This window comes from Carettochelys insculpta, chromosome 6, assembly GCF_033958435.1.
Source record: "Carettochelys insculpta isolate YL-2023 chromosome 6, ASM3395843v1, whole genome shotgun sequence".
Taxonomy (NCBI): domain Eukaryota; kingdom Metazoa; phylum Chordata; order Testudines; family Carettochelyidae; genus Carettochelys; species Carettochelys insculpta.
The window spans coordinates 39509517-39523101 of NC_134142.1; the positions used below are offsets into that span (position 1 = coordinate 39509517).

The window sequence follows — 13585 nt, forward strand, 5'->3', positions numbered from 1 at the left end:
ACCACATATTAAGAGTGAAGCCTCTTTAATAACTGGAATATTTACAGAGCAGTAGCTTAGTGGATTAACCAATGCCCAAGCCCTTTTTTTTTTAACTAGAAAAATTCTTCTGGCATAATAAATCTTCCCCAAGTATAAACATCAGACAAAGGGCCTAATCGCTGGCTAAAGACTCTGATCACAGACAAGTGATCAATTTTAACTAAAGTCAGTAGCTCATCCATGGTTCAGTGCATTAATTGACTCACTACATTTTCCTTGTCTGTTGCTAATTCATTAGTTGCACTAATGACCTACTGGCTTACATATGTAATAAAGAAACTAATGTGCAGCAAGACAGTCTGGGAACGCTTAGGCTGTGTTTAGACTAGACCCCAGCTTCAAAGGGGGCATGGTATTAGGGTGTCGGGAGATTACTGATGAAGTGCTCAAAATTGTGAGGTGTAAAGGGACTTCGATGTACTGTGTGCACTTCGAAGTACCTGCAGCTGACTCGAGGCTACACGCATGCTGGCACTTCACAGTTCAAAGTTGCTGCCAGGGAGATTTAGCCTAATGAAGTGCTGCATATGCATCACAGCAGTTCCTCACTAATCTCCCAACACCCTAATTACCCTTCGAAGTCGGGGGCTAGTCTAGACACAGCCAGAGTGTTTGTGACTCCTGTTCAATCCCCTGACTCCTTAAAGGTGGTTATCATGTCATTTACTTTGAAAAACAAGCACCCCCCACCCCAGCCACACACACATTTCACATAAACAGTAAAGATGATAATTCCAGCTTAGTCTCCAAGTCAGTGGCGTGTTTACCCTGGGCTGTGGTCAGGGGACTACAATGAGAGAAAAAGTAATACACATAAACCATTCTATGTGTCCTTTATGTGATTCTCTTGTTCATTTTGCTGTGGGCCCTGCTGGTAATTGTGTGATAACTTAAGTGCAGGGTGCTATCTCACATATGTTTTGATGTGTGCTTGGCTACTTAGTTAAGCTTCAATGTCCTATATAGCCCACCATAGTGTAGCTTTATCTCTAACTTGTTGAAGGCTGCATGGGGAAGAGGTGATGCATTTTTAGTCTCATCCCAGGGCACCAGATTTAATCTGTCCCTGCTCGAGCAGTTGTTTTTCAAAACTGAGCTAATTTACCAGAGAATGCCAGGAGTCCTCGGACTTACAACACAATTCGTTCCTCACAATTGGGTTGTAAATCAAAACATTGTAAATAGAAACCGCTTTTTGCAGAGAAATCAATGGTATAAAGATGGGATGGGTTTCTGAACCAAGGCTTGATACATGATTTTCAACACAATAAGCCACTTTTTTTGTACTCTATGAATTATAGATGACTAATTTTGCAATAGCAATGTATTGACTGTATGCTGGATTTTGTAAATGGCATTAAATAAACATATAGCTTCATATATGCTTTTCTGAGAATGCTGGCAACACAGGCTCAGAAAGTTAGGGAAAACGGCATACATGCTAAGCCTTAGCCTATCTCTGTTCAGCCTTTCTGACAGGCTCAACCTGGGGTCAGGAGCCCATCAAAAACAAGCATCAACCATACCTAGCGACAAGCTACCCTGAAACCAATCAGAAGTCACCCCTTCCAGCTCTATCCCATTATAACGCAACCAGGAAGAGATTTCAACCAACCTTTATGCAAATTGAGCCTAGCGAGGGTGACAGAAGTGTCACAGGGGCATAACAGAATCAGCTGAAAAGCACCATGAGTAGCATCCAGTGTAAGTCAGATGTTATGAGTAGGGGGCCTCCTGTAGAGGGTGTTGCCTTGAAGAAATTCAGCCCTGAAACGCAGATGTACAGTGAGTCAGAGCCGGTCAGATGTCCTACAAAACAAATCTTTCTGAGGTTCATTCAGACTTTCACTGGCAATGCAGACCAGACATTAGAAGACTATGTTTTTAAATGAAACACACTTGCTTCCTGAGAAAAGATTCCTATGGCTGATAATACAATGCAATGACAGCAGATTTGCACCAGCTAAAGTTTCCCTCATTGTTAAGGGAATCGGTGGGTAGAATACATTGCAATACAACAGGCTGCAGGTTGTGAAGACCAGGAGGTTGGGGGTAGGATTCACAACCCAAAAACAATCCACACTAATTTCTCTAAATGCATGTGGAAAAGCATATATCTGGTCATTGATAATGCTCAAGAATCTAGGTGTGACTAGGGATGCAGAAGTATCTCCATATGAGAAACCTTGCTGATAGATAGAAAGATACCCATGATAGTCTGTATGCTAACAAAACAGCAGTCACGTAGCTCTTTAAAGACTAACAAAATGATTTATTAGGTGAGGAGCTTTTGTGGGACAGATCCACTTCTTCAGATATAAATCATTTTGTTAGTCTCTAAAGTGCTACACGACTGCTGTTTTGTGTTGCTGACAAAGACTGGCACACTATCTTGGCTGTAGGGGCACAACAACAATATATAGCTACATTATGCAGATGTTTTGCCTGCTTACTAACAGCACTAACTTCTTTTTCAGGGCATAGGGCTCCTCCAGTAGCCTTGGGCAATATAGTAGTGTCATTATATGATGCAGAGAGCAGCAGATTGCATCTCTGATGCTTCTTTAGAGTCTCTGAAGGAAGAGCCATCATATAATGATACAGATCTACTGTATTATCTGATGCTACTGGAGACTGCCTAGCTACAGAATCAAAATACTAGACATGATAGAGCTCTCATGCGTTCATTTAATACATAGCTCATGCTGAGGCTGATGTATGCTAATACCACCCAGTCTCCAGCAAGCATATCCTGTTGAACACATTGGGATGAACTCCTTTTTTTTTATTTTGTGTGAATTTGTTGTTGGGAAAGATACTGAACTGACAGCCTTAGAGGCTGGATTTCTCTTTTTATCTATGTGGAAAAGCTATCTCAGGTAGGGGAAGTACAACCTTCTGCCCTCCTCAGCCCCACTGTCTCAGCAATGAAACCATTAATCCTGATCTGAAAGGAACCCTTTCAGCTAGGGATGGAGGGGAGGTTTATTGCCCTTGTTCAGTTCTTGGTGTGGGACTACTGCAGTGTGTCAGTTATGATAGTTGTGTGCAGGATGTGGACACCTATCCATGATAAATTCAACTGAGATCTTGAGCTCACGTCAAGTAGACTGTTAAACAGCTGATAACTTCCATTGGATTATCGGATTTTAAAATTACATACAATAACATATTATGTAGCTAAAGCTTCCAGTAATTGTTTTGCTGTAAAAGGATCAGAGAGCTTCCCTTGGTACTCATGTCAGATGACTGGATATATTTTCCAAGATGAGAGTTACTGAGGCAAAAAATGAAAGGAAAGCATACACCAAAAGGGCCACATTATGGCCCACGTTAATGGGAAGTTGATAGAGGATGGCCCTTGGAGATTGTAAACTCTTTGCCTCTTCCCTTTTGTTTCTAGAAGGAGATCACAAAGTCTTGCGATACCTGAGAAGTGGTCTGAGGGCAAGGGCACATCCGCCAGCAGAAACCAGGGAAGAGCGCAATGTAAGTTTCAACTCTCTCTGCCAGTCTGTAGAGGAAGATGCTTTTCCCTTTATGTTTTGTGTTTCAATTGTTTAAATCAATTTCACATTCTCTGCCCCTACAAAGGTGAGCAGGCTGCTTCAGTGATTTAAAAATTTATAATGCCAGAACAATCTAATCCAGATGAACTATAAGAGCTTTTTTTTTTTTCTCCAGCTTTTTGTTTGAGTCCAGGTAAATAGATAAGACAAGTCATTACTGAAATCATTATGGTCTGGATCATTACCCAGAATACCATCTGCTGGTATTTTATCAAGCCTCCTTCTATTAAAGTGCCATTAAATTGCTTCTGATGTTCACTTACGGGCAGCAGATAAATCAGCCCACTTGACAGATAAGTAGGAAGCCAAGTAACTATTTTTTAATTGTCCCTACTACCATCCAGTGCTACTCATGATCTATTTAATCACTGATAGAATTTTAATTAAATATATCCTAAATCTGATCGTCTTGTCAACAGAGGGGAGAAAATAGGCTTCAAGACTTAGAGTCTTTGGGTTGGCTATGGTCTCATTTTTCAATTGACAGGAAATTAACAACGCAATTTAAAAATGTATGCATGCTATCACGGGAGAAAGGGTGGGGACTTGCTTCATATAGCTTGTAAGTGGTAGCTTGTGAGGAAGATGGGTGAGAGAACTCTGAAGTGAAGTTAAGCCGCTCTGGCAATTTTGCTGCTAACAAGAAGTTATTCATATACTTTGTGCAAGCCTGTTGTAGTACAATGTGTGTGTGTGTGTGTGTGTTGAATGTAGTAAGCACATAAGGCTGCAAAGCACATTTATGAAGGCCCATTATAAGTATGTTACTGTAGCAATTGCAAAGGAATGAAAGAAAAACTGTTCAGTACAAGAAATGCTGTTTTATTCATTAGCTTTGTATTTCATATTTTATTGATGTTAAAATGTATAGGGTGCCCTGAGGATAACTCTACAGGCATTGCAGTCATGGGCCATGCAAGATCATATTATTCAGCTTCCTCTTATGAATCTGGCAGCGTGAATCAGAGATGTTCGTGAGTCACCCTAGAATGCAAGCATCAGTGGCTCCTTCAGGGCACCATATAAATTTACCAATGAGTCCATCATGTCATTAATGTTGCTTAAGGATTTATGTGCTACAACACATTTTAAATGTGGTTAACCTAATTGCAGGGGATACAGCAGAACTTTACATTTAGCACATTCTTCTATTCATCATCTGCTTTTTGAACAGTTACAACCTTATGCTAAATTTTCCTTTTTTTATCCCTGAAAACATTTAGGCTTGGACTCCTTCCAAAATTGGGTTTTTTCACTTAAAACGGTGAAAAAATCTAAAAAAAAATGTATTCAGCTGTTTCAGATTTTGGTGGAAAATGGAAAAACTACCTTTTCTTATTTAAAAAATTAAAATCTAACCACTCTATACTTTTTGAAAAAGTGATGGTTTCAGCAAGAATCACTGAAGTTTGAGGCGTGAAACTACAAGTGAATACTTGTTAATGAGGAGTAGTGCCTTAAGTTTGAGGGAAAATAAGGCATCTGACAATGCACTTCTGAGGACGCTCAGTGATCAGATGCAGTGTTCCCTCTATTTTTAACATCTATGGGAGGAATAAATTTTGTCGTGCATGAAGGCATGTGCCCATGTGCACCAGTTGAAATACAAATTGGCCATTGGGTGGCTGTGGGTGCTTTGCTAATCAGCTGGGTGACACCTGAATCTCTCCTATGTGGCTTCCAAGCATTCAGCTTAGAGGGAACATGGATTAGATGTCTGCATCATAAAACTGCCCTAACTAATACCTTTATTGGTGCTCTCAGCAGGAAGACCAAGGAACACATGGGTTACGGAGAATAACATGTTTTCTTAGCCCTGGAAGTTTGCCTGCCAAAATAAGACTGAGGCTACGAGAGGATTGTGTCACCAGCTGGGCTGGATTTACCGGTAAGCAACCCAAACTTGGGGAACGCCAGGCTGTGGATATTGTTTTCACAGTTAGTGACAAAAGAGAAAATAGACATTTGTGCAGGTTGAATCTTACTAATTTAGAACTCTCTCATCTGGCCAACTCCATAATCAGGCAAGATTTTAGTTAGCTGAACAATCACTCATCATCGGTGTGGCCAACTTTCCTGGGGTCCTGTAAAATCTTGGCTCTCAGTGTTCTGTGCTGTTATTTAGCTGTAATTTACCCCTAAATCGGAGCCCAGTAAGCAGGGGAGTATTGGTAGTGTGCTAGAAAATATTGATCTCCCATTGTCTGGCAAATTCTCTCATCCTGGCACCAATCAGGTCCCAAGAGTGCAGGAAGAGAGGTTCAATCTGTAGTGAAATGTTTCAGGTATTCTGTATATGGATTCCTTTTTCATTGACCTCTTATAAAGTTCTGGATGTGAAATGTGCCACTCATCACGTAACAGATAAGGTATTCACAAGTTTAAAAATGGAGGGAGGGGCACAAAAGATACTCCTCACCTGGGTGCTATTTGGTCTAGGACCAGTCCTGGTTGCTATTGCCATATTGTTTCTTTTCTAGAGGAGAAATTCAGTCTATAGAGCTAAAAATCTGCGCATTGTGGTAACCTCTCAGTACAACCATCTCCTGTTTCGCTTGTGTCTTACTGAAACTCTGTTCTTCCATATCGTTTTCCTGAATCTCAGCTTTAATCCAGTGTGTGTCCAAAATACCTCTCCCAGCCTTTATTCAAGGTCACATTTCACACACATTTGAATTCCAATATTGGTTTTAGATCTCAAGAGACCAAAAAGCTTTTCTCTTATCTGTTCTCCTTGCTACCATGTTCCACACGTACACTTTAAGTGCCTGACAACTCATTAATTAGGCACAAACATACAATTGGATCAAAGTCCAGATACTAAAATGTATCTGAAAATAAATAGACTGTCTAGGCTACCCAGTTAAAACCCTCCTTCTGAATGGAGTCACACTTCAGAAAAACAACCAGTTAGGGGCAATATGGGGACATAGGCAGGCCTTACAAGATGCCCTGAAAATTCTGAATTTCAGAATCTGTGTTCAACCAAGGGGTGAGTTCTAGAACTGAGGACACCTCTCTGCCTGTTCACAGTCACACTAGGGAGTGTCAACATCAGTTTCTCAGTAGTATCTCCAGCAGACATAGACACCATTTAAAGTAGCCAATACCCAAACCATTTAGATCTTCATAAATTTTCATATGCCCTTATGTTCTAGACTTAGCTTATGTCTATACCTACATGATAAAGTCAAATATAAGGCAGTTAGCTCAATATTACATCACTGTCTTCACTGTAAATACAATTGGCTCGATTTTAGGGAAGGGTTGACCTGGAAGATGTGGAACAGTTCACCTATTTAGGGAGTATTATGGGCATAGATGGAGGAACAGATAAGGATACCAATACCAGGATAGGGAAAGCAGCAGCTGCATTCAAGACTCTCCATCCCATATGGAGTTCAAAAATAATATCTGTGAAGATGAAACTTGGCTGTTCAACACTAATCTAAAGGGGGTGCTCTTGTATGGATGCGAGACTATTTGGAGGTTGGTCCATAGATTGCTATTAGCAAGGGATAAGGTATGGTGCCTAGCCTTTTGTTGAAGGCAGGAAATGGATGGCAGGACACAAATCGCTTGATCGTTGTCTTCGGTTCACCTCTTCTGGGGCACCTGGCATTGGCTGCTGTCAGCAGACAGGATACGGGGCTAGATGGACCTTTGGTCTGACCCAGTATGGCTGTTCTTATGTTCTTATGTTCTTATGAGACATGGTATAGTAAAAAGTTTTCAAATCACAAGCTACGATGTTCATAAACAGCTGTCCAAGGTACATCCTTCACATCAAATGGCAAGGCAGAGACACCTTGCTGCATTTTAAGCCAATTGCAGACACATGCTGCTTTTTGTAAAATCTTATGATATTTCAGTTATTTCTTATCCTAGCCCTCTCTTTCCTTAAACTTTGATCCCCTTAACAGAGGGAAAAGTGGCTGGAAAGCCAGTTGATAAGACACAGACTTCTGAGTGATCCCAGGGCACAGAATCTTTCATGCATGTGTAAATTTGGTGAGTGCCATCCCTCACGTTAGGCACCTCTATGGGTGGGAAGCCAAAACTGGGAAGCCAAAAAACCTGCCTCACAAAATCTCTTTTTTCCAAACCTTTACTATCCTGCTCTTTCTTCAAGATTTGCATTGTTCCTGTGTTATTTTCAGGGATCATGTTTCTGTAATCAAGGGAGTGGGGACAGCAGATGGAGGGCCGGTTAAGAAGATTCAGATACCTGCTTTTTGAAAGCAATTCAGTTGTAGAAGCAAGAGATTTCAGTTAATCTGATGATTGTTGTTGATGCCCCACTTTTCCTTCATTCCTTCTGGAAAAATGACCATTTCCTTTCCATGGGAGGGAATGAGGGAAATGCAATGTGGGAAGATGACATCACATACCCACAACCACTTGCCAGGCCTTTTTTTCCCCAATGATCCACCAGCAAATATACTCAGAATGCTATGGGGATGAGGGAACGGTGGGATAGGTTCCCACAATGCACTGCTGCAACAGTTGATGTTTGGCGATTGAGTGTGACAGCAATGAAGCCTACAAGTCTACTCAGGCCTACTTCTTGTTCAGCCAATCACCAAAACAAGTTTGTTTGTATTTACCTGAAATAAAGGATCCCACTTTCCTATTTACAATATCACCTGAAAATGTGAACCAGCATTTGTATAGCACTATTGTAATGTAGAGTACGCACTATACACTTAGTATTCTGTATTGTAATTTAAATCAATATATTTGAAAATGTAGAAAAACATTCAAAATATTTATAATAAATTTGAATCAGTGCTCTAATACTGCTTCACAGAGCAATTAAAATTGTGTATAATCATCACTTTTTTAAAATATAGTTCATTTGTTTTGCATTAGTCACTTTAGTTAACTGTAATTGACAACTTAAAAGCATCCAGACATTTATGGAATATAAAATAGTTTTTCAGTTATCATTTAGGTGGAGGATATGTCATTGTTGTAGTATGCAAGTCACCTTGTTCTCCTACTTACCATCTCTTATTATGATTTTAAGAAACAGGGCACTTTCCGAAAAACCTGGACTTCTTTCCTTAAATTAGTTTTCCTCATGTCATTCCTGACAGAAATTGCTGATAGGAACATTTTTTCTGACATTGTTTGAAATACAGGTACAAGTAGAAATCTCTTTTTAGATTGTTACAATTAATGATTACTAAAGAAGATAAATGCTAATAGACTGTCTACTGTGGGGATTTTTTTCCATTTTCCTTATATAACAGCACTGTTTTCTTCTGTTTTATTTTTCCCGGTGGGTTTATAACATGATACACAATTTACTCTTTTAATGGAGCAAGGAAATGGAGGATGTGACCATATTTCTGCAAAACTGCTCATTCTGTAGGGATACTCTTATTCATACATCATTATCCAAACATCTCTTAGGTCAAATGCAGCTTCAGGAAGAGAACAAAGAAAGGTATATATCCTGCCAGTTCGCTACACTTGTTCCCACAGTTTGTCTATTGGTAAAGACATGCAGAATCAATCTGCATGGGGTTAGCAGTCGACCCCTGTACTCCTTGTTATACTGAGGAGTAAGGAGGCCAATGGGAGAAACGCTCCTGTCGACCTGCCTAAGTGAAGACAGGTACCTGAGTCAATTTCTGTTACATTTATTCTAGCTGCACAATTGCCATAGCTAAAACTGCGTATCTGAAATTGACTTTCAGGTCCAGTATAGGCCTAGCCACAGTGTGCTGCAGAAGTTGCCATTTTTACACAAGACATAAATGAAGGTCCTGACTACTTAGATCAGTTAAAGATTCAACTGCATTTGCTGCAAGGTTTAAGGTATTAGCTCTAACAACCCACAGAAGATTATTTTGAGAACTCCCTGAAACTGGTGAGATAAAATACTCCCTGTATCTTGTCGTTCCTCATTATGCTTTAGCATGAACTTGGTTGTTTTTGCTGTAGGAAACATCAAAGGCAAATACAAGATCAAGAAAAGAAGGGACTCCGAGAGTGCACTCAACAGAAAAGTAAATTAGGTGCTGTCTAGAACCCATTGCAGCATGAACAGATTTGCAGGACACAGCACAATGGGGTGGAGTCGAGATGAGAAAGCATATCCTAGAACAGGGTAGAGAGTAGTAGAGTCTCAAGTAGCCTGCAAATTTTGAATGCCTACATTTCTGGCTGCCCAGTACTAGAGACACTGGGTAAAAATCCACTGGAATTTTTACCAAATCTTCATTTGACTTCTGTGAGGCCAGGATTTCACCCTTTGGCCCTACTTTTTCTTTATGTGCTGCACCTTTAGAACTCCTAATTAAGTCAGTTGCAGCTATGGCCGGTCAGTAGCTTTGAGGACCAGGCCCATGTCTTTACAGCACATGAGGTGCCCAAAACTAGAGGTCACTTTCACAAAGGTAGGCAACAAACCTCTTTGTGTCTCATTTCCTTCATCCACTGAGTAGGAATAATTATATTTACTAATACACAGCAGGAGTGTAAAGTCATTGTTTGTAAAACAGGTCGAGAGGAGACCCTCAGGTAGAAAGCACTGGAGAGAGTTCAAATGATTATTACTCAGTTGAAAGGAAAGTTTCACGAGGGGGACACAACAACTTCCTAATATCCTAGCTCCCAAGGTTATAACTATGTCGAGCCACGTAACCCAATGGCCCAACCTCAACAAACAGCATGGGATATATGAGTATTGACAAAAGATTGATCAGACACACTGGCTCACATCCATGAAATGCTTTATTATGTGAATGATAAGACGTTTAGTGCTGATTTAATTTTTTTTTTGAGAAATCCCTGTGAATGTTTTTAAAGGGGACTGAGATTTTTGACACTGCTGAGCTTTGTTCAGGATAGAAGCAAAAACAGGTCATCTACCCAGATCAGAATGAAGTCACTGATTCAGTTGTCACCTTATTGAAAGTGGCTTCACCAGGGTTTTGTAATTTTGTATTTAGGGGGAACTAAACTTAAGCGAGAATGAAAGTGGAGAGACAGTTTCAGCAGTGAGGTCAATGCATCTACTACACAAGCCCTTTCTCTACCGCAAATAATTGGATGTCTCATTCCCTTTAACTTATGTTTGTCTGAGTCCTATATTGGATTTTTGGTCTCTCTCTCTTTTTTTCTTTAATTCATTGCCTGTAGTTAACCACTTAGGCAGCCTCCAAGCCTTCTTAAATGGTGGTTAATGTACATTAGACCAGGGATTCCCAACCTATGGGTTGGGACCCAAACGTGAGTCACAGTCAGATTTTCTAAGGGTCATGGGCTGGGCTTCTAAGGAGCCATTTGCAGCCACTTGACTCCTCTTTGGCTACCAGTACCTGCCCTGTGGTGCTGAAATGGAACTCAATTTAATTGGTTTAACAGCTGGCAGGACAGATCTTGCCCTGAAACCAATTAAACTGAGTCCCATCAAAGCCTGCAGGGCAGGGCATAGCCCTGCTGCAGGTGGGGGAAGGGAGTAGGAGGGCTGTGGAGAGGGGGAAAGAGGAGGAAGCAGCCCAACGAAGCAGCAGCAGGGGTCAGCAGCGGCAGCTTGGAGGTAGGTGGCAAGGCCAGGGTGGCTAAGACACATTTAAGCCTGTGGACATGGAGGTGGAAGGCGGAGGGGACTGAGAGCTAGTCAGGGCTCCCCACCCCAGCCAGCTCCCAGCTGCAGGCCTGCCAGGGTCCCTACCCACTGCCCCGGTTTTTGGAAATCTTATGCAGGACAGGCAGGCTTGGCTGGGGATCCCAGATGTGGGGCTGCCTGTCCTGCATACGTTTTCCAAAAATCTGGCCATCCTAGCTGAGATGGATTTAAGCCTGTGGGCAGGGGGGGTTGGGGGGCTGAGGGAGTTTAAGCTGCGGGGGTGGGGGTGTTTTTGGGCTAGGAGTGGTTTAAGCCAGGGGAGCGAAGGGGTGAGTTTTTCCCAGGGAAGAACATACTCTGCCGGCCCCCGGTTTGAATTGCCTTGGGTCACAAGGTCTTCTTGAAGTGTCTAAATGGGTCCCTGTCTCGAAAAAGTTGAGAACTGTTGCATTAGGCCCTTCTATGAAGAAGAATAGCTCCCGTAATCACACAAGACAGGATAACAATTACATGAGCTATCAGGCCTTGGGGCTTAAACAGTAGGGTCAGCTCTGGAAAAAGTAGTATCTGACATAGGATAGGTTTGGCTAATTGTACAGGCTCATTGTCGACACTTTTCACCATCTGCTGAAGCGTTGGTTTGTATTGGTGAGGGAGGCTAACCACACTAAATAGAAGACTGATCAATTCTTGTTCAAGGCAATTCTTATATACCTATGACCACAGATGGAAAGCCCAGCCCTATCAACTCGTCTAACTCATCTCCCTGTACGACGATGCAGGATTGCTCCCTACATTGTGTTCTCTGGGGCTTTCTCCAGTCCAAGCTTAAGCAGTGGGACTTTCATTACTTTCTTGAGAATTTAGTTTAGTCTCAGATTGTAGTCAGGCCCCGCCAGACTGAAGTTTTATACGACTACTCCCAAAACTGAAAAAACATGGCAGTGGAAAAGGTTCTATTTCACCCACTACCAATCTTCTGAGCCATGTGAGCTTTCTTGGTATTAATTTAAAAACACTCAAACACACCCACACATATTTATCCAGGCCGTCATCCAATCCCCTACTCCTCATTACCTTCCTGTTTCCCAGCCCTTTGCTGTAAACCTTAGACCACACTGCCTGTTTCTATTAAAAATCCTGTCATGTGTAGCTAACAACCCATGAGGATTAGAGGAGCAATGGGACAAATACACAAAAGACACTATAGCTTTGACCAGGCCAGATATAGGAAGGTCCAGGGTTTTTATTTGTCCCTTCATAATGACAGGAGTGAGTTGCTAAATGTAGATCCAGCTTTGGGCTTTGAAAACCCCTACATAGACTATCCTGTCCATAGGACCAGGTGGGTTGGCCGCCCCAGGCCCCATGCTTTTGGGGGCCCAGCAGCAGCTGCCCCAGTGGATGGGAGACTGGAGGGCTGGCTGGGGCAGGGGCCAGGTTTAGGATTACCTGGAGAGCACAGGTTATACACATTGGCAGCTGCAGCTTCAGTAGGGGGGGTTCCCCTTTCTGCCCTAGACCCCTCACTACATGGGCCCCAGGAACAGCAACCAGCTTTGCTGGCCTCCTTGCCTGCAGCATCTAACTTCTCCACAGCAGGCCAGAAGGAGGACAGCAGTGTGCTGCTGCCACTCCCCCCACCTGCACGGTAAGTGGGGCAGGGGAGGTGACTCCCTGCTGCTGCTATTGCTGCCATGCGCAACCCCCCAGCTCCAGGTAAGCTTCTACCCCTGTTGCTGAGAGAGGAGGTAAAGGGGGTAGGGCTTGGGTGGAGCAGAGGAGGGGCAGGGCCTGGGGCATGGGTGGTTTGCCCTGGACCTCATGCCTGGGGTACTGGTGCAGGGGGTCACCCCAGGCCCTGCCCCAGCCCCTAAATGAAGGGCTCTTTCAATCTCTGTTGAAGCTGTTACACATTGCACAAAGTAGTTAAATAGGCAGTGGGGCAGCAAGAAGAGGGTGTGAATGCCTCTAGTTCGGTAGTTAGGGCACACGGCTGGGAGGCCAAGCAGGCCCGGCTTCAATCAACAGTTAAGTATTTTATACCAAGCAGCATCATTTAGACAGGAGAGAGAAGTATATCAGCATAGCAGCTGGGAGGTGCAACTCCCATCTTTGGCGGATGGACATGTGCTAGTTCTGACTGAGCTCTTTGCTAGCTTATGTGGTTTCTTGCTCAGCTTGCTGGCTTCTGTGAATCCCATTCTAGGGAGCCTAACTCTCCCCATGCATCATCCAGGTGTGCCTAACTCAGGCTGTGGATTCCACCAGGTGGCAGGAAGTAGAAGCATTGGACACAGCAACGCTGAATCTAAGGCTGCGTCTGCACTACGAGAGAAATTCGAATTTAAGGCAGTTAGCTCAATATTGCCACATGGCTGTCTTCACTGCA

The 13585-nt window shown here is 42.6% G+C and overlaps 1 protein-coding gene across 7 annotated transcripts in view; it reads left to right on the forward strand.

Annotated features, from left to right (window-relative positions):
* Positions 1–13585, forward strand: part of LOC142014309 (uncharacterized) — a 215985-nt gene that overhangs the window by 52426 nt on the left and 149974 nt on the right. For 5 of the 7 annotated variants that reach the window (XM_074996700.1, XM_074996694.1, XM_074996699.1 and 2 more), the window contains exons 2-3: positions 3446–3531; positions 5376–5499. In XM_074996700.1, the coding sequence (XP_074852801.1) occupies positions 3446–3531; positions 5376–5499 (210 nt within the window). The remainder of the gene's footprint in view (positions 1–3445; positions 3532–5375; positions 5500–13585) is intronic. The other 2 variants (XM_074996697.1, XM_074996696.1) reach the window with 2 other exon arrangements.